Source organism: Pithys albifrons, chromosome Z (assembly GCF_047495875.1).
Source record: "Pithys albifrons albifrons isolate INPA30051 chromosome Z, PitAlb_v1, whole genome shotgun sequence".
NCBI classification, from domain to species: domain Eukaryota; kingdom Metazoa; phylum Chordata; class Aves; order Passeriformes; family Thamnophilidae; genus Pithys; species Pithys albifrons.
In genome coordinates, this window is record NC_092497.1 from 82,009,388 (window position 1) to 82,031,601 (window position 22,214).

Below are 22,214 nucleotides of genomic sequence, written 5' to 3' on the forward strand. Positions count from 1 at the left end.
GCAAGGCCAAGAACTGGTCTCCTGTGAAGACCATGTGAAATTCTCCTATGTCAGAAGCAGAAAGAGTTGTCTGAGTTCACTGAATTGACCTCTGCTTCATCCATAGAATTCTTCATTTACTGTGGTCTGTCAGTATGTAATTTTCTGTACTCTGCAGCATTTCAGTGCATCAGCATCACTGGTCACAAAACATACAGCCTCATTGCAGAGTACTGCAAGCTAATCCACCAGGACCCCTGCTGCATAATGTACAGGTGATCAACTGCTGTGAGCTTTCCATTCACAGAAGGTTTAGGCTCATAAAATTTCTCTTCCCAGGAAGAGAAAGCTCTGAAACCTTGTAATTACTGTCTCAGTCCTTTGAACTTTAGCCCAATGCTCACATTTCCAAACCTTACCTATACCTTCTGGAACCACTCCAGCATGATGAAGGTTTGTGGAAACAGCTTGCTATTTTGCACACTACAACCTGCAGATGTTCCCTAAAAAGATCAGTTGCATTTTACCCCAACAGAGAAGATTTAATCCATCTCTTTGAAAATTGTTTCCTAATTGTGTCCATGTATTTAGAAGCAGGTAAATTTTCACCAGCATCATAAGCTAGTACTTTCTCAAGTACAGAGCAGAAATGCTACAATTGTGTGCTACAGCACTATTAATGATGGCTCAGAAGAGTCTTACAACAGGTAAGGTTGGAAGGCACCTCTTCGGATCATCTTGTCCAACCCTTTGCTCAACCAGGGCTGGCTAGACCAGGTTGCCCAGGTTTATGTCTATTTAAGTTTTGACTGTCTCCAAGGATGAAGGTATTGCAGTTTATCTGAGTATCTTGTTTCAGTGCTCAACCACAACACAGTAAAGAAGTTTATGTTCACGTAGAATTTCCTGTATTACACTTGGTTCACCACTGACAAAAGTCTGGCTCCATCTGTATAATTGCTGATCAAGGTTCTTTTCTCCAGGCTAAACAGTCCCAGCTGTCCTAACCTCCTTAGGTATGAGGGATGTTCCAGTCCCTTAACCCTCTGTTTGGTCCTTGACTGGACTTGCTCCATGACCTCAGTATCTTGTATTGAGGAGCCCAGCAGTGGACTCAGCACTAGGTATATTTCTCACCAGGGCTTAGTAGAAGGGAAGCATTACTATCTTTCACCTGCTGGCAATGCTCTTCCTAATGCAGCCCAGCAAGCTCTTGGACACCTTTCTGCAAGGTGCATTGCTGTCCTATGGTCAACTGGCAATCACCTGGACCCCATGTTGTTCTCTGCAAAACTGCTTTCCACTAGCTTCTTCAGGCTTATCAGTCCCAGCTCTCTTAGTGTCTCCACACATTACAGAATCTCCAGTCCCTTAATCATCTTTTTTGTTTTCTGGAACAATAAGTTCCTAATTCCCTCACACTGGGGCCCCCAGAACTCGATGCAGTACTTCAGGTATGGACTCATTAGTGCTGAAAAGAGGTGAGGGTACACCTCGTGCTGACAACAATCTGCCTAATGTGTAGCCCAAGATGCTGGTGGCCTTCTTTATCAGGAGGTTGCGTTTCTGGCTCATGATCAAGTTGGTGTCCACCTACCCCTCTTCTGGTCCTTCTCTGCAGAACTGCTTTCCAGTTGGTGAACCTCAAGGAGTACTGGTGGATGGGGTTGTTATTCTTCCCCAGGTGCAGCACAATACCTTTTCTTTAGCTGAACTTCACGAGGTTGCCCTCTACCCATTTCTTCAGTCTGTTGCAGTGTCTGAATGACAGCAAGGCCATCTCTTCTATCAGCCACTCCTCCTAGGGTCACATTATCTGCAAACTGGCTGTGGGTGCACTCTGTCCTATCATCCAGGTTAAACTGTATTGGCCCCAGTATCAACCCCTGAGGTGCATCATTATTCACTGGCCTCTAGCTGGTCTTCATGTCAGTGATAACAATCGTCTGGGCCTAGCTGTGGAGTTGGCTTTCAGTTCATCTGACTGTCCACTTGTCTAGGTAGTACTTCATCAGCTTGTCAGCAAGATCGTCAGTGTCAACTGCCCTTTCCTCACCCATCTAGCCACTCATTTTGCTGTATAAAAGCTACTAGGTTAGTTAAGCATTTTACTTGTTCACATTGTTGTCCTTCACGTGCCTGGACACAGTGGTGAGTGAGCATTAGTTGTTCCATGACCTTCCCAGGGATCAAAGTGAAACTGAAGATCCTGGAGTTCCCTGGATTCTCCTTCTTGCCTGTCTTGAAGATGGGAGTGACATTTGCTCTCTCCAGTCCTCAAGAGCCTCTTGGAATTATCATAGCCTTTTAAAGGTAACCAAGAATGGTCTTGCAATGAAAATGATCTGGTCCTTTAGTACCTGATGGATTTATGTATGTCTGGGGTATTTAATGTCCTCTAACGTAGTCCTCCTCCATTGGCAGTAAATCTTCTTGCTCCAGACTTGACCTCTGGTCTCAGGGCTGAAGACCAGTCTTAGGCATAACAAATGAGTTGAAGAAAATGTTGAATACCTTGGCATTTTCTATGCCTTTTGTCACCAAGTCCCCTGCCCCACCCAGCAACAGGCCCCCATTTTCCCTAACTTCCATTTTGCTGCTGAAGTGCTTGTAGACATCATTTTCATTGCCCTTCACCAGACTCAATTCCAGGCTGGCTTTGGCTCTCCTAACCCCGTCCCTGCACAGTAGTAGAAAATCAACTTTACTTGTTTGACTATTTGCAGAACATTGCCTTAAAGTTAAAAAATTGTCTCCTGCAATTTTGGATGTTCCCAAGCTGAATCCCAGGAGTCCAGGTTCTCACAAATGTCTCAGCTCCAGCCCCGTAACAACACCCTTTTCCAGTACAAAGAGTCCAAGATTCTCTGCTGCCATGTGATTTTTGTAAATGAGAGCAGAGTGCAACTTGAATGCCTGCTTGTGCTTCACTAAAGGCTCAAAAGGTGGCAGGAATGACCTACTTTCACTTTAGAGAGCAGTTATTTGGCTTTCTGCTGTTCATGCCCTTTTGACAGGGAAAAGTAATCACATCCTGGTGACCCTAGTAAAAAGCATTGCCAGCAGCTTGAGGGAGGTCACCTGTCCACATCTGAAGGGCTCTGTCCAGTTACAGGCTCCTCAATATAAGAGGGACATGGACATATTAGTGTAAGTGCAGTTAAGAGCCACTAAGACAGTTAAGATAATGGAGCATCTGTGTGCCAGTCGAGGCTGTATGAGCTGTGACTGTTCACCCTCAAAAAGCCCCACAGGTTCTTATATGCAATGTATACATGCCTAAAGGCATATGGGAATAAAGAAAGGAAAATATCTCTCCTGCTATATAACACCAGGGCAGATGACATGGATTCATCCACCTTTATTTCATCCCTTCAGCTTGATGTTTTACTGAGGTAGCCTTGTGGGGTGAGAAAATTGTAATTGATAGATGAAAACCGGTTCACAGGAGTTAGGAGTTGTAGAGAAATGGTTTTATAGAATGGACTTCATGGGGATGAGAGAACAGATGTGGCAACAGTAAGACCACACAGTCAACTTCTCCAAATGTTCCCCTACTGGTTTCTCCCTATATATGCCTTGTTCTGTCATTACTCATTATGCTGCTGCACACTGCAGTTCTAGTGCTCTCAGGCAGTAGGGGTTTCTGACACATGATTCTGACTACCTGCATGAAAAAAAGTCTCTCTTTTATTTCTTTCCAGCCAATCCCTTGGGCATTCTTATAGCAAACCTGTTGTCACCGGCACTAGTTCCTGAAGGAAAGCACATCCCACTGATGGTAAATGAAAACTGCTTTTATCAGTCAGCTGGACTAATTTGAGTCCAGCTGATTTATTTGTTTGGAGACAGCAGAGCTGGAAAGACTGGTAACTTATCTTGTGTTTATGTTGTGTAGCTGGGTGTTTATGCTGTCCCAGCAGTAACAGCCTGTGTTCTGGCAACTCTGGGGATTCACGAGAAGGTTCCTCCAACACCTCCTTCTGCCAGTGCCACTAGCTCCAACTCACAGCCATTCTTCACAGGGCTCAAAATGGTAAGTGCTGTACTACAGAGTGCTGTGCTGGAGTGAGGAATGCAGCGCTGCCAGACAGGGGTATGCTGAGGAACTGGCCCAAAACAGACTCTGAATGCCAGCCCCTCAAACCCACCATGGAGAGTCCCCTGAAGGAGATCAGAATCCCTTTCTTCCTCAGGGAATGGCAGCTGCTCACAGCAAAGCTGCAAGAGATGCTATCTGACTATTCAGCTGTGGGCTAGCTACCATTCCAATAGTTCAAACAGGCAATCCTGGCCTCATCCAAGAGGACCACACAACCTGAGCATTCTGAACAGATGTGGTAACAGGTACGAAAGCACATGGCAAAGCGAAGGAAGAATTTGGGCGCTGAAGAGATCCTTCCTGCCTACGTGGTCCCCATTTTAACTTGTCCTCTGGCTGTACTGATATAACAGAGCCATACTTTGTGAATAATCACAGGGTTGCCCTGTCAGTATTTTTAATTGCTGACCCTCAAGTCTACTGTCACAGCCAGGTCCTTTTTACCCCTCCATTTACCTACATTAACTTATTTTTTAGCTCCTGAGAAACAAGCCATACATCATCTTGGCAGTGTGCTTTGGAGGAGGAATTGGGATATTCACCTGCTTTTCAGCTCTGCTAGAACAGATCCTTTGTGAAAAGGGATATTCAAATGTGAGTCTTCCTCCTTTCCTCTCTGTAGTCCAGATTGTCTATGGTACAATCAAATTGATTTTCCTTGATAAGGGATTCAGAGCAAAATGAAGACAACTGAATATGCTGCAGTCTCATATCTTATTTGGTCACCTTATCTAATATAGATTAAGCAGTACATTAATCCAGAACACAGTCAGTCTCTTAGTATTGTGGATGACCTGCATTTTCCTTGCTGTCCATGGCCAGGCTCCCATTTGCAAATGAATAATACTTTAGGGAAAAAGAATACTGTGATTTACCTAAGCCACTCCAGAGCACGGATGTCTAAGAAGTATTCTGCCACCTATCCCAGAGTAAAATGGGGCCCAGGCAGGCCCTAAAGTGAAGCTGAAGGCAACACCTTTTCCCCTTTGCACAGACTTATACAAAGCTATGGCAGCAGAGGAAGTCACAGGTGCTGTGGCAGCTGTTTTCCCATTCTTGCTGTGACACTGCCCAAGTGCTGCTTTTGCAGTTTAGCACAGTGTGTGCACAGCTGGTTCCTCCTGCTCCCTCCCTGTAATAGCAGGAGGCTGTCCTAGTTGGTGTTTCCCCTCAGCAGGCTGCACTTCAGTCCTGCTGCTTGTCTCGCCATGGGGGTCCTCTTAAAACACCTCTCCAGCTGTAATGTATGCACATTTACATGTATGATCTGTCCACCTCCTCTTCAGCTCCCCCGTCTGATATCTGGCTCCGGGCTCCATAGCCAGGTCACATTTGCATACTCCATTGGCTTTTACTGAAAACCTTTTAAATTTTTCAGCCTTACTTTCTGTGGATCATGATGGTTTTGTCTGTGTGTGATTGCCTTGTCCTGGCCCTTCAGCCCACAGAAGCTACTCCATATACCCTTTCCTTCTAGTCTGCTCCTGATGCTCCCAAAAATGTTTGGCCAAATTGTTAAAAGCTTCTCTGCTTTCAGGATTGCTGTCTGCATTTGAATTCTTACAGAGCTGAAGAAGTAGTACAGAGTAATCATTGCAGTCAACAACAGAGCATGTACCCTATCCTAGTTACTGCTCTCTGATTCTCTAATTAGACTTTGACACAGCTAGGCACTGTGTCCCATCTAACGTGTTTTGGGAGTGCTAATGCAGGTCCCTGGTAAGAAAAGAGCCAGGAGGATGATAATAAACAGCAGCGGGTGCCAAGGCAGTGGGACCTGTTAGCACCAATGTGGACAAAGCAACTGATTGCCCCTGAGAGAGCCCAGTGGCCCCAGGCTGGAATATTTAATGCCAGGGAGCTGCTGTTGGTCTGCACCCAGCCTCCCTCAACAAGTGTGCAGCAACTTTTCATCCTTTGGGAGTGCTGTCACTCTGCTGTTCCTACACACTTGCAGAAGCACCTGGCCTCTGTTAGTTGTTACTCATCTTCCTGTGAATGTGTCAACTGCTGCACTGGGTGAGGAATCTTTTCCTACCTCAGTAAGTGACCCACTCTCAGTTGGCAGATGGGTTAGTGACATTAAAAGCTCTTTCCTAACTGCTGTAGTTTCTCATTACTTATTCTTCTGTCTCCAGGATTTTGCTGGCCTGAATGGTGCGCTGTTCACAGTGTGTGGTTTATTGGGTGCTTTCCTACTAGGCATGTATGTCGACCGAACAAGGAAGTTCATAGAGTCCACCAAGATTTGTTTGTGTCTGAGTGCACTTGCCAGCATTGTATTTGCAGTGGTGAGTTCTCCCTTGCATTGTGCCATACCCATGGGCTTATTTCTATTGCCATCTGATAAATCATCAGCTTATACTAAGATCATTTGATGTCATAGTGTTTATTAAGGCATATGTTACACTTTGGGATTATCTCTCTGGCTAGGAATGTTCTAAAGAAAAACCCTTTACTGAGAATTTCACAGTCACTCTGGAGCCTGAGACGGAGTGATTCAAGATATAAATAGATTGGCGTAATTTTACTTCTCTGCACTGGATCACCATGTTTGCTTACTGACTCCTAAGGCCATTCTTTTCAAAAAGAAATGGAATTACTAAATATCCATCTTACAAAAATGAACAAGAATGCCCTAGTTTTCCCTACACCTGCCTTTAACAGTGGTAGCTGTCAGGAGTATAACATTAACAGAAAGGATCTAGTTATGTGCCTAGTTCTGCAGTAGTCCTTGGGGAGGACAAGACAAGAAAGCAAAAGAAGAGAAAACTTGAATTCAGCTGAGAGAGGAATGCAGAACCTGGAGACTTCAGGCCCATTGGACCACAGTGCAAATACAGCACTCAAACATAGCCGTTGCCAATGGGAGCCATCACACAACAGGAATCTGATCATGACTCACAGGACTCCTAGCACTGCAAAGGATCCATAATGGTGCAGATTTCTGCTTTCCCAGAAGGGTTATGCTGCGCATTTCTCTTCTGTGTTGAAAAACCAAGACTTCGAATAGAGTGTGATCCCATGTTCCCCTGGGCCAAGATGCCAGTGATGATATCTCCATTTCAAAGAGACAGACAAATGTAATGCCTTTGTCAGTGCAGGACAAGGTGCTTAAAGCAAACCTTGAATTTCTTCCTTTAGTACCTAGCATTTGTTTTGAGGATGATTTGAACACAAGTCAAATTGCCTGGATTCAAATAAAGCACTGAGTAGGCAAGAGGCAGTGTTAGGAGCAACAAGCAAACCTTTACTTCCGCTCCTTCCTTTCTTCACCTTCATCCCATACAGATAAATTATTAGTTCAAAGTAGTAGATCAAAAATAACTCATTCAAATTTGCTTGATGCCTTCATGCTTCAAACACAGATTTCAGACAGATGGAGTTTTCCTTGACTTTAGCAGTGTAGCTGCACCAGGCCTGCAGCCAGTACAGACACCTCATGTTCCTCTGTGGAAATTTATTACATGGTTAAGGAAGGAAATGGCAGCAATGTGGCTGCAAAGTACTTGTTTACTAACATTGGCTTGACAAGGTCATACTGTTTCCTCCACAGTTAGGGACAAAACTGTTCTAAGCATTAAACTAACCATCAGCTTTTTTAAACGTATCAGGTGCTTTTTTGTTTGCTTCTTGGTTTGTGGGGTTTTGGGGTGGAATTTTTATGTTAAAAGCCCAACATTAACTACAAGAGTCTGACTAATTTTTCTTATCATTGAGCTGCAACAACCTAGTGAATTCTCACATGTAACCCAATGCAAACACCACTTCTGAAAAGTTACTTTGCATTGGGAGGAAGGTGTGTGTTTCACTTTTGGCTAGCAATATGGTGAACATATTCCTGGTAAGTTACTGACCAGGATGTCAAGTTGCAGTAGTACAACCACACAAGAGCTTTTCAGTTAGTTCTGCTGATCCTCTTTCCCTTTGCTTCAATTCAACAAATAACTCTCTCGGGGGTTGGAGGTAAAAAAATTGATTTCAGGAACAGATAGGGCATGTACTGGTGAGAACAGTGGGCCCTTGGAACTTCCTGCAGGTTTGGAGTTCGGAGGCTTTCTGTGGAACAGTGCTAACACTGAGACTTTTGTATTGGGTTTTTTTGCCTGCAGGCTTCCCGATTCAGACATCAGGCTATCATATTGGCCATCACCAGCTCACTCTTTGGTTTCTTTGGTTTTGCCATCTACCCCATTGCCATGGAGCTGGCTGTGGAGTGCTCCTACCCCGTAGGAGAGGGCACATCTACAGGCCTGATTTTTGTTGCAAGGTAAGCAGGTGAATCCAACTGACAGCTGAGCTGAGGTTCAAACATTCACACATACACAGTGGTGTGGGTGCACGTAATGAAGACTGTGGACATCAGTGCTTGCCGTCCTGCTAAACTTGTCTCTGATGTCTGTGCAAATGAACATGGCAAGAGGGGGGCTGGCTGGATGAGCCATAGTCCTGAAGAGCTAAATATTTTAAAGCAAGGAGGACTATGTTGAAGTGGTGTAAGAAAAGCAAGAAGGAAGATGAAGGTCTCCCTTGCATGGCATAAACCATGATTTAATCATGCCCAGCATCACCTGCCTTTGAAACACATGGGGGCTGTTGTATGCCTGAGAAAGGCACCCTTCCTACAACAGTAAAGGGACTTGCCAGGTCTTAGTGCTCTGCTGAGGGAGATGAGGGGCAGCTGGTCACAACAGATGGAAGGGTGACTGTCCTTTCTGTTACTGATTTACCTGCCTAGGGCTGGCTCTGGAATTCAGCATGAATGACTTGTTGGAGCTCTAAGCAGTGATACAAAGTGACCTGGTGCCACATGTTTGTCTCAGGTGGAGCTGCAGCAGCAAGAAACATCAGTGAGTGAGGGGCATTAGACACTGCATTTGAAAGCTATTTTCTCTTCACTAGTTGTAGACTTTATTACTGTTGCCAGCCAACTATGAATAAGAAGGAGGCTGCAGTCATAGCCTGACTTTTTTCCATCCTTAGTCCTACAGTGAGAGATGTTTCCAAGTCTGCCCAGTGAATAAGCCTCAGCTCTTTGACAGATTAGTTCAACACCTGCTTGCTTTCAGAAGGAGTGTATAGTGATCCTGCCACACTGGCCCTGTGTCTGGAGACGTGCAGAGAGGCTGACCTGGACACCCTGTGAGCCAGGGCCAGTTAACGAAGTGCCTGGGCTAGAGGAATCCAGTAGTGGCTTTCTCTGCTAGAAGGACCCTGCTCCAGAAAGAGGCCTCTCTCTCTTCCGATTGGGGAAGCTGGTCTAGTCTGCAGCATTGATAAGTCAGGCAGGTGCCATGACTGCATGTTGGCTTCTCCCCACAGCCAGGTTGAAGGTGTGATTTTAATGATTCTGCTACAAGCCCTCACTGTCCGTGTTTCTGAGGATCCATCCTCCACCTGTGCCCTTGATCAGGATGGAGCCCTGGACTGGACAAGTAAGTATATGTCCTTGGAAAATGATGCTGGTGTGCTGGTTTAAAGGTAAACCAGCAGGAGAAATGGACCCACCACAAGAGAGATTATAAGTCAGAGTTACAATTTAATGAAAGATATTACTGTAAGTACACTGACACAAAGAGAAATTGCTTTCAACTCACAAAACCCAGCAGTATAACCCAGTGTCCTGGGACACAAACCCAAAGGGGTTTGTTTGCCCTTGTGCTAAGACCCACATGGTTCCCCCAAGTCCAAAGCAAAAGGAAGTGAGAAACCTGTTGGTGCAGGTGATGGCTGTAGTCTGGTTGACAGTGGGGGTTGTAGTCTAGTCAAGAGTGGTGATCTCCTCCTGTCGAGGTCCTGCTGCTCCTCTGGATCAAACAAGTGGTTCCCAAGGTCTTCTTACCCACCACTTATGTACCCTCAGGGACCACCCAGTCCCTCCCCCTGGGCGAGGACTCACACAATGGGTGATTAACTCTGGGAGTCATGGGGTTGAACTGCTGATGGCCCATTAGCAGCTCCGCCCCCTCAGGCTGGGTGTGAAGGTGATAATGGCTCCCTGGGCAGCTGCTGCTAATGGTCCATTGACCTTGGGGAATGAATAGAGGGGGTAGAATACACAGCTTTGATCACCCCTACACAGTGATAACTGGTCCCACCTGCTGAACTAGGACAGCTGGACGCTTGGTTGTATCCTGGGTACTCCCTACTCTCCCCCAGGTCTGACTGAAGAACACTACAAAGCTGATTGCTACTGTAGCATATTTCCTACCCACCTTTCCAAACCTGACAATGCACTCCTTGCTGTTCCTGCTAAACCAAGAGTGCAAGATTGAAATGTGGGGAACTCTTAAGGTGCCATGAATGCTACTGCTTGCTCTAGGTTAAAATTACTCTTATGATCACCCTATAGAGCTTCACCAAGCTAGAAATAGCTGTTTTAAGGGGAAAACTGTGTAACACAACCTGTGCTGCTTTGCAGTGTGGGAGATGAAGACTACAACTGACTTGACTGACTCCCTTGCTTCTGTGCACACTGCTGTGTGTGTTTGTAACATATTTGTGCAGCTTTGTTCTGACAATTCAGAGCACAAATATGTTCTCACTGCAGGCTAAACCCTGGTCTTGTTCTCTCAGCTGGTTCATATTTATGTAGTACTGACACCAAGTCCTGGGAACACTATAAACAAAGGCTGGGAACCATCTTTTAAGTATATCCTGCTTGGCTATGTAGAAACTCCCAGTAACAAGCTCCACTCCACCAACTGTCAGGGTTCAAGGCCTCATAATAACTGTCCCCGAAAAGCAATTTGACTGTTTCCTGTCTGAAAAGCTGCAATTCTCCATCCCCTCAGAGCTGAATCTCCAGATTAGATGCTCATTCGACTCCTTTTGTTGTTTGATACTTGCAGGAACATCTGTGGAGAAAGGGACAGAGGTGTTTATGTGAGACACTGCTGGAATGAGAACTACTTCCAGGCCTGGTTGCATTGTCTTTTAGATAGACATTTTTATTCCTCCTTTCAACACAAGTTTTTCTTGGATAAAAGTTTAGTGAACTTTTTCTACACTTTGCTTTCAGATAATATGTGAAGAAGCACTGCCTCTGAGGACCTATTCTTTTATGAAGCTTAAGTGTTTTGATTCACCTTTTTTGTAACTCTTTTCATCACTCCCCAACACACCAATGTGTACATTTACACAAAAACACACACTCCCAAAAGCATACTGTGTGCACGCTATAAGACCTCCAACCTGTGGGGTCATGCAGGACCTTGAGTCCTGGAAACCTTCCATATTCGACCTAAATACTCCTTCTATGCCAGCATAAAGTGAAGCAAGGTTTTTCTGTTATCAAACTGGTATTGCCCTACCCTGTCCTCAGAAGGTAGCCCTTGGGAAGTGCTCAGCCAGACTGTGCAGTTTCAGAGAGCTGACTTGACTTCTAGACTTCTACACCCATGGGGAGTTGTGAATTCACTGCCTAAAAATGTGTCTTTCTTGCAGCTCCAGTGCTGGTGCTGGCTGGCCTCTGCAGTGCCATGGCTTGTTTCTATGTCATCTTCTTCCACACGGATTACAAACGGCTCCATGCTGAGACGATCAGTAGTGATTTGGTCAAGGCAGAAGATACAGCAACAGTAGACATTCCTGAATCCTAAGCAGGCCAAAAAAAGGATGTCAAGGACTGAGGACTCAGACACATGGACCAATGCTCAGCTGGCACACTGAGATACTTGGGTCCTGTTGCATAAGAAGCCAAGGACTAGAGCATAGTGCACCTTTGTTGTGCACCCCTCAATCTTGTATTTTTTTGGGGATCTAGGCTGAAAGAAATGCTGTCCTGACAGAAAGGTCAAGGTGGAAATGGACAATTATGCATGTAACTGAATTTTTAGCTGACTTGACTAAGCTAAAGAAACGTTGCAGAGGAGGGAAGCATCATATTTCAGCCATTTTTTCATTTTCATGTACCTGGATCAAGGGTGAAGGTTTCAGAGGGATGGAATCTATGCCTACCACAAACCCAGTGGAAAACTTCCGTTTAAGGACTGTAGTTCTTGTACAGCATAACAACTCTTCTACTCTGAGAGTTGATATGATTGGGCCTCTTAGCTCAAGGGCAGTAGAAACGAGAGCATCCTTTCATTCCAGCAGGGAAGTCTTAAGTATGTGATCTGTAATACAAGTCTGTTACAATGAGCCACTCTGTTTTCACATACAGACAGGAAAAGAAAAGCCTTGCCTGCTATGCTACCCATAAAAGGAAATATCAGGAAACAGCTAAAGGTAAATATGGCAGCATTCCTCACCCATCTGTTCCCCTGCAAGATGCTGAGACATTCAGGATAAGCTTGTTTCACTAGGGCTTCTGTTTGTCTTTCACTCCTGCGATTTTAGTGGTTTAAGTTTTCCACAAGAAGATGAACCTACCTGATGTAATATTAAGGTAGAGTGATGCTCTCCTAGAGAGGAAGACTGAGAGGGCAGCTCAGTTTTTGGGCAGTGACTTATCACGGTCAATTGTGGTCAAAGCTGCCAGTAGGACTGGCAGAGGTGACCAGTTAGAGAATCCAGGGACTTGTAAGTTTCTGCAGGTGATAGGGGCTTTGGAGGGAAGACCTAGTAAGAAAAAACATCAAGAAATACCTTCCAGTTCTCCCTGCAGCTGACAGCTGTTCTTCAGTGTTACAAGAGATGGGAAGTGACAGACCCCATTTGGAGTTCAGCTACACTAACAATTATCATGGGTACAACTGGAGTTTTCATTTTACAGTACTTCCACAGCACTCTGGTGTTCTGTTTTGGTGTTCAGATCTACATATCCAACCTGAGAAATTTTTTACATTTTAACACTTACATGGTAAAAAAAAAATTAGATGGGATTTCATAATACTTCATACCATACATGTTACAAAAAAATCTCAGTACTTGCTGATTAAGGGACCTTGATGCAAATTGGACCTGTGACTGGCTTTGGTCAGTCCAGCTAAAACACAATCCTAATGCTAAAGATCCCTGAGGAACACTGTATAAAGGAAATTCCCTTCCCCATTAGAAACTGGATAGTTCTCCCTTTGTAAAACACCTGTCTGCAATCTGCATCCTTCTAGGGAGCCTGCTTGTTCCTACAGCTCCAGCCTTGCTCTCACCAGTAAGCATTGATGTTTGTCAAAAGGAAAAGGAAGGAATTCTGAAACCAAAGTGAAAATGAAATAGAATTGTTTAAACATGTCAGAGGAATGAGAGTAGCTGTCTTTTGCAAAACTAACTGCAGTCCTGGAACTAACACACCAAACAGATGAACACCAAATTTACCTTCCCCTTCTGAGTTCTGCTGCACTGGGAAGTAAAAAGCACTTGGTACTTTATACTACAAATGTTTACATTTTTTAATAAAGGGTGATTTAAGAAAAGATTAATGTTTTCTCGCTATATCAATCCCTAGAAAATATTTTATAGATGCAAGGATGCATGAGATCTGCTATGCAGCACAAACCAAAGGCCTCAGTATTTGCCAGATGTGCATTAACTTGTGCTCAAACTGATGATGTGTGAAGATCTTTAAAATGACAGTGTGACATTAGTTCCATTTTGATGGACAGGTTAAAGGAGTAAGGAAATACTGCTAGCAAACATCTCCAAAATCTGTTGCCCTGGTAAGAGAGTCTGCCTTGCACCAGCTAAGACAGTCTTATCTTTATCGAAGCATATAAAAGAGATTTGAAAGGGGAGATTTTTCTCTATTAATCAGATATCATACGTAGAGGTGTGTGAGACTATTTCTGAATTCCTATTTGTGTAGTGAAGCAGGTTGCTCCTTCACTATATAGTTTGTCATATGTTGACAGCATGCCATGAAAGCATTATGTCCCTTCTAACAGTGAGGCCAGGTAGCTCATGCAAATACCTACCTTGCATTGTCCACTGTTCCTGCTGGCTCAGCTAACTTCATGTTTTGTATTTGGAACAAAAGATGCTCAAATGTTTGTGCTAGTCTGTAATTACCTCCGTAGCTGAAGATTACTGTCTTCTGTACAGTCTTATTTTTAAGGCTGCATAACTCATCTGTCTCTCACAGCTCAGTTTTAGATGTGTCTTTACCCTGGAAAGCCTATGGAAAATGTGAAGCTGAAATCTTAAGAGAACAGGGATTTTGATGTTAAGGTATGGGCCAAGTATGTTCGGAGATTGGACTTGTGTCCTCTTCATGCCAAAGGAGTATCTGCCTTAAGCCTTCCATGTCCCCAGTTACGCTGGCAGAGGCATCTACAATTAGGTCTATGGGGATCACTAGAAAACCACAGAAAGCCTGCTGCAAAGGTGAATGGTCCTGTCTGTGGTCTGGTTTCACTAGAGCCCTTCTGGTTTTGTAAAGTCAAAGGAGAGAGACATAAATGTCAGGCAACTGGTCCCATCATAGCAGTGGACCAGAAAGCAGTCCTCTGCAACAGCCAGGGATGTATACTCTTCTGTGGCTGGAGTGTCTGCACCATCTACACTGGTGATGCCTGCTGCCTCCACCTGACAGAACTGCTGTAGGGAGAGGCCCCAGTGGAAACCTCTGTTTGTAAAAAAAAGCCAAGACCTTTTTTCTGGGGCAGGGACAGGCAGCAAACCTGCCTGAAAAATGTGTGCCGAGGTGGTGCATCTCCTGCAGCAGGTGGCTGAGCTGCAGGAGGCGGTTAGAAGGCTGCATAAAATCAGGGAGGCTGAGAAGGAGGTTAGATAGCTGATTATAACTGCAGCCTGCAGTGATCCCATATTCAATGGTCAAACAGGCAAAAAGTCCCTCGCTGGCCACACACAGAAGGGAGGGGACCAATAATGCAGAAGACTGGAAGCTTGCAACAACATGGACCAGCAGAAGGAAGAGAATTCCATGAAGCCTGAGGTGCCCTTACTTGACCTGTCACATCAGAAGCTGAGCTCCACACACTGGAGCTGAGTAAGGCAGCCCCATCTGCTCCCTGTATCACAACCAGCACAACTACAAAAAGGCAACAAGTGATAGCAGTAGGTGACTGTTCTGAGAGGTGTGGAAGTACTCACTTGCTGACCTGATACACTCTCTAGAGAGGTGCTTCTTACTGGAGAGTTGTGTCAGTAAGCCTGAGCCTTGTACAGTCCACTGACTTATCTGCTGCTGTTTAATTAATCCTCCCATTGAAAGGAATGTGTTTGAAAGAGCCAGTTGAATCTGGCAAATCAACAAGTGGTTACGGGGTTCGTACCACAGTCCAGGTTTCAGTTTATTGGACCATGAGACTCACCAGGTAGAGAAGCCGCATCTGCTGATGATGTCTGCCTGTCAGGGAAGGCGAAGAGCATCTTCAGGCTGGCCAAGCTGGTGAAGAGGGCTTTAAACTCAAGGTGCTGAGGGAGGAGAACCTCAGTCCATCCCACTCCTACCAGTTTGATGTCAGTGTCTGTGAGAGATGTCCAGAGCTTGGAACAGGATTGCAGGTCAGCAGGAGAGCATCTGAAGAGCAGCACAAAGGAATTAGTGACACTCCAGCCCACCTAAAATGCCTCTACGCAAACACACATAGCACGGGGAAGAAACTAGAGGAATTACAGATGGGCTATGACCATATAGGCAGCACAGATATTTAGTTGGATTGCTTCTGTGACAGGAGTGCTGGAATGGGAGGATACAGGCTCTGTTTCAAGGACCACCTGGAGTGGACGGTGCTCTGCTGGGGCCTGCTACAAGCCTGCCTGCCAGGAAGACCAAGCAGATGAGTCCTTCTGTACAGATAGGACCACCCTCACATTCACAATCCCTGGTCCCCATGGGGGACTTGAACCACCCTGATAGCTGTTGGAGAGACAACACAGCAGGGCACAAGCACCAGGAGGTAGCTGGAATACATTGATAATTTCTTTGTCCAAGTGATAGAGAAGCCAACAAGGAAAAAGTGCTATGGTGGGCCTTTCTCTCACCAAGAAGGAAGGGCTGGAGGGGCATGTGAACTCCAAGGGCAGCCTCGGCTGTAGTGACAATGAATTGGTGGAGTTCGAGACCCTTAGGGAAGCAAGGAAGGCGTACAGCAAGCTCGCTATCCTGGGTTCAGAAGAGCAGACTTTGACCTCTTTGGGAATAGTATGGTATAAAGCCCTGGAGGGAAGATTGGCCCAAGAATACTTGCTGATATTCAAGGATCACCTCCTCCAAGTTCAGGAGTGATGCATCTCAGCAAAGAAGAAGTCAGACAAAAACATCAGAAGTCCATCATGGATACATAAGGAACCCCTGGAAAAACTCAAATACAGCAAGTGTGCACACAGAGGGTGGAAGCATGAAAGGGTAGACTGAGAGGAATACAGAGAGGTTGTCCAAGCAGCAAGGGATTCAGTTAGGAAAGCTAAACTTCTGATAGAATTAGTTCTGGCCAGGACCATCAAGAAAAGCCTCAGTGATAAAATGAAGGCTAGGGAAAATGTGGAAGCATGCTTCCTCTCTGGAAGCAAATGGGAGACCTGGTTACCTGGGATGTGGAGAAGGCTGAGGTACTCAATGACTTTTTTGCTCCAGTCTTCACTGTTAAGTGCTCCAGACACACTGCCCACATTGCAGAAATTGCAAATGGCAAAGGCAGGCAGTGGGAAAATGAAGAACCACCTGCTGTAGAAGACCAGGTTCAAGACCATCTACAGAACCTGAAGGTGTACAAGTCCAGGGGACCTGATGACATACAACAAGGGTCTCAAGGAAACTGCAGAGGAAGTGGCAAAAACATTATCCATTGTATTTGAGAAGTTGCAGCTGTCCAGTGAAGTTCCCACTTACTGGAAAAGAGGGAATATGAACCCCATTTTTAAAAAGGGAAGCAAGGAAGACCTGGGGAACTACAGGCTAGGCAGTCTCACATGGTACCTAGCAAGATCATGGATCACATGCTCCTGGAAACTACAAAAATGCCTGTGGAAAATAAGGATGTGATTAGGGACAGCCAGCATGGCTGGACTATGGTCAAATTGTGCCTGACAAATCTGGTGGTCTTCTACAATGGGGTTACAGTATTGTTTCATGAGGTGAGAGTGACTGATGTCATCTGCCTGCATTTGTGGAAAGCATTTGACACTGTCTCACACGACATCCTTGTATCTACACTGGAGAGATGTGAATCTGATGGATGGACCACTTGGTGTATAAAGAATTGGCTAGACGATCATACTCAAAGAATTGCAGTCAATTGTTTGATGGCCACGTGGAGACCAGTGACGAGTTATTCCTCAAGAGTCTGTACTAGGACCAGTCCTGTTCAACATCTTTGTCAGGGACACGGACAGTGGAATCAAGGGCACCCTCAGCAAGTTTGCTGATGACACCAAGCTGTGTGGTGCAGTCAACACACTGGAGGGAAGGTCTCAGCAATCCCAGGCACACCTACAGGTCGGGCAGAGAAGTGATTGAGAGCAGCCCTATGGAGAAGGACTTTGGGGCGGGGGGTGGTTGATGAAAAACTCAACATGAGCCAGCAATGTGCACTTGCAACCCAGAAAGCCAGTGGAATCCTGGGCTGCTGCATCAAAAAGAGATTGGCCAGCAGGTCAAGGGAAGTGATTGTGTCCCTCTGCTCTTGTGAGACCCCATCTGGAGTACTGCATGCAGATCTGGGGTCCGCAGCATAAGAAGGACACGGACCTATTGGAGGAAATCCAGGGAAAGGTCACAAAGATCATCAGAGGGATGGAGCGCTTCTCCTTTGAGGAAAGGCTGAGAGGGTTGGGGCTGTTAAGCCTGGAGAAGCAAAGGCTTTGTGGGGAGAATTTATAGACCCATCCAGTACATGAATGGAGCCTACAAGAAAGGTGAAGAGGGACTTTCTACAAGGGTATGCAGTGACAGGACAAGGGGAAATGGCAATAAACATTAAAAGTGCAGGCTTAGATTATTATATTTCATTATATATAAACATGTATTATGTAAATGATATCTATAATATATATTTATATATTTTTATGTGTATATATATACACATATATATAAAATTATATATATATTACGTAGAAATTCCTTACTGGGGGAGTGGTGAGGCACTGAACTGGTTGTCTAGAATGCCTCATCCCTGGAAGTGTTCAAGGCCAAAGTGAGTGGGGCTCTGAGTGATCTGGTATCTTGGAAGGTGTTCCTGACCATGGCAGGGGCATATGGGCAGGGCATTTGGGATTCGGTGATCTTTAAGGTCGTTTCTAACACAAACCATTCAATGATTCTTGCCATCCTGCACACAGCTAGGGCCCAGACAATAATTCCACTGGAAAAAAGGTTATTCCTTTCACACAGCAGCTACTCTTGAGGCCCCTGCACCAGCACAATCCAAAGGTTTTCTGCAGGACACTTAACACCAGTTGTCCCTAGAGCAACTATTCTTGATGACACACACCTGTAGGGTTCCTGGATACCCTCAGGACAGCCAGCTCTCTCTCTGCTTTCCTTCTGTAGACTTCCCTAGGGATTGCATGGGCCTGACAGGGAATGGTCAAGTTCACATGAGCCTGGGAGTGAAATATGCTGCTGTCTGAAGACTGAGCAGTTCCTGTGCAACCTGTCTGGTCCTGGGCAGACCTGGCTGTTTCTGCTAGGAGGGCAAAAGAGGCAGGACAAGACCTGCTGTTGTACTGGAGAAAAGCATCCCCAAGGATAGTCCTGTGAGTACATCCACCTCATTAGAGAACTGCAGAGAGACTCAGGTGAGGTCCTTTGTTCTCTGTTCAGTACTCCTCCCATGCTGCACTTCTCACAGAAAGGCAGTGGACACGTCAGCCAATTCCACACTGCCTCCACAGGTGGAGAGAGTGTTACATATCAACACAGAAAGCTCTGATTCTACAGGATTGGATTGCCCTGATTGGAGTTAGGGTGGTGGCTGTCTACATTGTAAAATATACCAAATATACCAACCAACATATACCAAATAAAATTAATATTGATGCAGTCTTTTTTAAGTAAGTAGAAGCAGACTTAACATCACAATGTTAAAAAATAATCCAAATAAACTTTAGGACAGAAGATGCGTTTTGTGTCTTCAAAAAAAGGAAAAACGTGCAGAAAAAACCTCCCAGGTCTGTGTACAAACTGTCAAGATAGAAAAATAATCCTGTGATTGGAGCTGGCACATCATGAAAGAAACAAATTATGACAATGGCTGGAGTGGCCATTCCGTCCATTGTTACTGCCCCTCTTTTGGGATCGCTGTAATTAAACACCTTTAGCCCTAAGCAAAGAGACTCAATGAGGACAGATACAGGCTGGAAAACAAAAGCAATTGTACTTTGGTGCTACAGAAAACTCTTTTGTGCATTATGAGTTTCTGAGATTTATTTTTGGTGAACCCCTGGAGATTCATGATCTGTTGTCTATTTCTCACATTCATCTACACCTCTCTTTGGATCAAGTTTGTCACAGAATTTCATGACCTACCAGTGAAAATGAACTGTAATTTAGCTTTCTGGAGCTCTGCAAATTTAGAACTCTTCAGAGGAGCATAAAGCAGCAGCTACCATGTCCAGATTCTGCTTGATAGTCTGTAATGTTAAAAAGAATGAACACCAGAAGCAACCAGTGCTTTAAAACTCCCCGAGAAATTCTTAACGCATTTAAAACAAGTGGTCCTTCTCACAGCTGCAATGTTTTCATACCTGTGTCTGATTTGCAGGCAGTTCCCTCAATAATTTTGGCTTAAGTCAAACAGTGGATGGAAGGAAATATATCCTGGAACTACATGTGCTGCAAAAACAGAACAAAACTAGCTTTCTTGTGAGGTTTCATGGAAAAGGCATGCAGAAAGATGTCTTGGTTTGAGGGGAAAAAAACCAAAATGTTTACCCACAAGCGAGGGAGGGGACCTTCTCCACAATAATCACGCCACTCTTTATCAAATTTAAGAAAAAAGGAATTTTAATAGAAGGAGGATAACTGTTCTTAACTGCTATATATAAACAGACTAGTGCAAACCACTTCCCCAACACCACAAGAGAAAGAAAAAAACCAAAACCCATCAGGTTTTCCTCCAGGAGGAAAGTGATACTTAAGCAGTGTCAGTGTCACAGCCCGGCTGGCTGCGGAGTGAGTTCCCAGTAGTTCCCAGTCCCTCTCCAGCGAGACAGACGAGTGGTGAGCTCCCAGATGAACTCTGTGTCTCTTGTCCCAGATGAAGGAAAAAGAAAGCTGAAAGTGGGGAACCACCACGTGTCCTGCAAAAGCAGCTGCAAACTTCTCTCTCTCCTGGGTCACTGCCCCAGCCGGGGCGGGCAGGTGTGACGGTGCGGGCGGTGGTCGGTGCGGGCGGTGGTCAGGCTGGAACAGAGGCCGGGATCCCAGATGCAGGAACCGGGAGAAACAGCCACGGCGAGGAGAAAAAAGCAGCAGCTCAGCCAGAAGCCCCAGCAGTGCCAGCAGAGCCCCTTCTCTCCTCGGCAGCCACCGCTCCTGACTTCCACGGAGCTAAGAAAAAAAAGATGTCCCCAAAAAAACAAAAGAGGCAAACCTGCCGCCATCCAAGTGATCAGCAGTAACTACTTCTTTTGTTAACTGCTGGCATGGGCAGTTAGTGGCAGGGGAGAGAATTTACATAATAATCCCAAACTACAACAAAAGGGTAATAGGAAAATATTATAGTACTTTCTTCCTATATATGTTTCCCTCCTGTGCACCCTCTGTGATGCTAGTTCAGGAGATCTGGGCTTTATTAAAGTATGGTGGATAGCATTTGCATTATCTGGTTTGCTGCATTATGCGTCTTTAATAGAAGAGAGTGATTTAATTAAGTGTGTCACCCTGGATGGAAAGGCAATAACAGCATGCCTGGAGGAAAAGACTGTAGAATCTTGGCTCTGGTTTTCCTCTCCATTCTTCCTTATCTCTTAGTTTATAAAGTGACTGTCTCTAGTTTCTGCTCCCCCACAAAAAACCACAACCTACCCCTGCTCCCTGCTTGAAAGCTACTCTTTTTAGTTAGAAATCCCTTTGGTCTCTTTGGTGTGCTTCCTTGTAAGGACAAATATAGGCAGAACCACTTTGAATCACCAAAGTCCCACTTTACCTTTACTACTTCCACCACCTATCACGGCCACTAATACTCCCCACTTTTCAGGATATTTTCTCTTCGTTTTTTCTTTCTTCTTTCTTCTTCCATATCTTACTGTATCCAGGTTGTATGAATCATTGTCAAGGACCAATTGCTTTGGCATTGGCAAAGGCATTGTGACTGACCTATTGCTGGGGCTGGCCCTGCTCTGAGGAGGCTGGACTGAAAATGCTCTGTCTGCAGCACATCTATGAGTCCACATTCAGTTGAAGGAAACAAGTGTGTGGTGAACGCACTGTGAGTCTGTACCCCAAATCCTCTCTAGTAACTCAAGTACCATCAGACCCAGACTTACGGGATCACTCTTCCAAACGATGCCAGGCAGTTCCAGCAGCTGACATACCATGTGTTCTGTGGAGGGTATCTGGTTGCACCTGCCTTGCCATCAGGTATGAAACTCTCTAGAATGTCTTTAGGGGGGTTGGTGTGGTCACTTTTGGGTCCATTTGTATCCTGCAAGAGTCCTCACAAGTCACACCCTTCACTCCATCTCAACATTCAGGGGTCTGTAATACAGTTAGGGAATTGCATAACCAAAGCAAAAGTTTTGAGTTACCCATGAAATATAAATGCACTAAGCAGGATGTGACTAATACCATCTTTTCTTAAACATGTATATAAGCATACTCTACTGTATGGCAAACAGTATCCAATAACTTTGTAATACTGTGATGGCACAGCCAGACACACTGTGGTTAAGTACATGAACCATGTAACCAACAAAGAGGCAAAGTTGGGTGCAGAATAAAGGTTTTCAAGTAGCTAAATGTTGCCATAAAATGAGCACAAGGAACTGCAAATAAGAGACATCCTGAATAAACAGTAGCAAAAGTAAAACCAAGATCAACAGTGTGAGGAATAGGGGAGCCCTCCACCCAACCCTGGGGAAAGAGGCCACATAAAAATGTCAGGCATGATGGAGGAAAATCAGAAGACTTAAGCTTATTCTAATGTCTCTCTTCAATGAGCTTTGAGTCCCATCACTGTCCCTTCTATGACTAGAAATCAGTAAGGACCATAGCCACCAATGCCTAAGAAGTAGCATCTGCTCCATGGTACTTGTAGCTTATTGAGCCAGGGTGGGAAATGAAGAGATG

General features: G+C 45.0%; 1 protein-coding gene across 2 annotated transcripts in view; it reads left to right on the plus strand.

The window, feature by feature from the left end:
- Positions 1 to 13,431, plus strand: part of SLC49A3 (solute carrier family 49 member 3) — a 29,073-nt gene extending 15,642 nt beyond the window's left edge. The window contains exons 4-10 of one of the 2 annotated variants that reach the window (XM_071579868.1): positions 3,684 to 3,760; positions 3,878 to 4,015; positions 4,559 to 4,675; positions 6,220 to 6,372; positions 8,194 to 8,351; positions 9,404 to 9,516; positions 11,528 to 13,431. In XM_071579868.1, coding sequence (XP_071435969.1) covers positions 3,684 to 3,760; positions 3,878 to 4,015; positions 4,559 to 4,675; positions 6,220 to 6,372; positions 8,194 to 8,351; positions 9,404 to 9,516; positions 11,528 to 11,682 — 911 coding nt within the window. In that variant the 3' untranslated portion in view covers positions 11,683 to 13,431. Of the gene's footprint in view, positions 1 to 3,683; positions 3,761 to 3,877; positions 4,016 to 4,558; positions 4,676 to 6,219; positions 6,373 to 8,193; positions 8,352 to 8,819; positions 9,367 to 9,403; positions 9,517 to 11,527 lie in introns of those variants that run through there. The other variant, XM_071579869.1, reaches the window with a different exon arrangement.
- Positions 13,432 to 22,214: the final 8,783 nt, after the last annotated feature.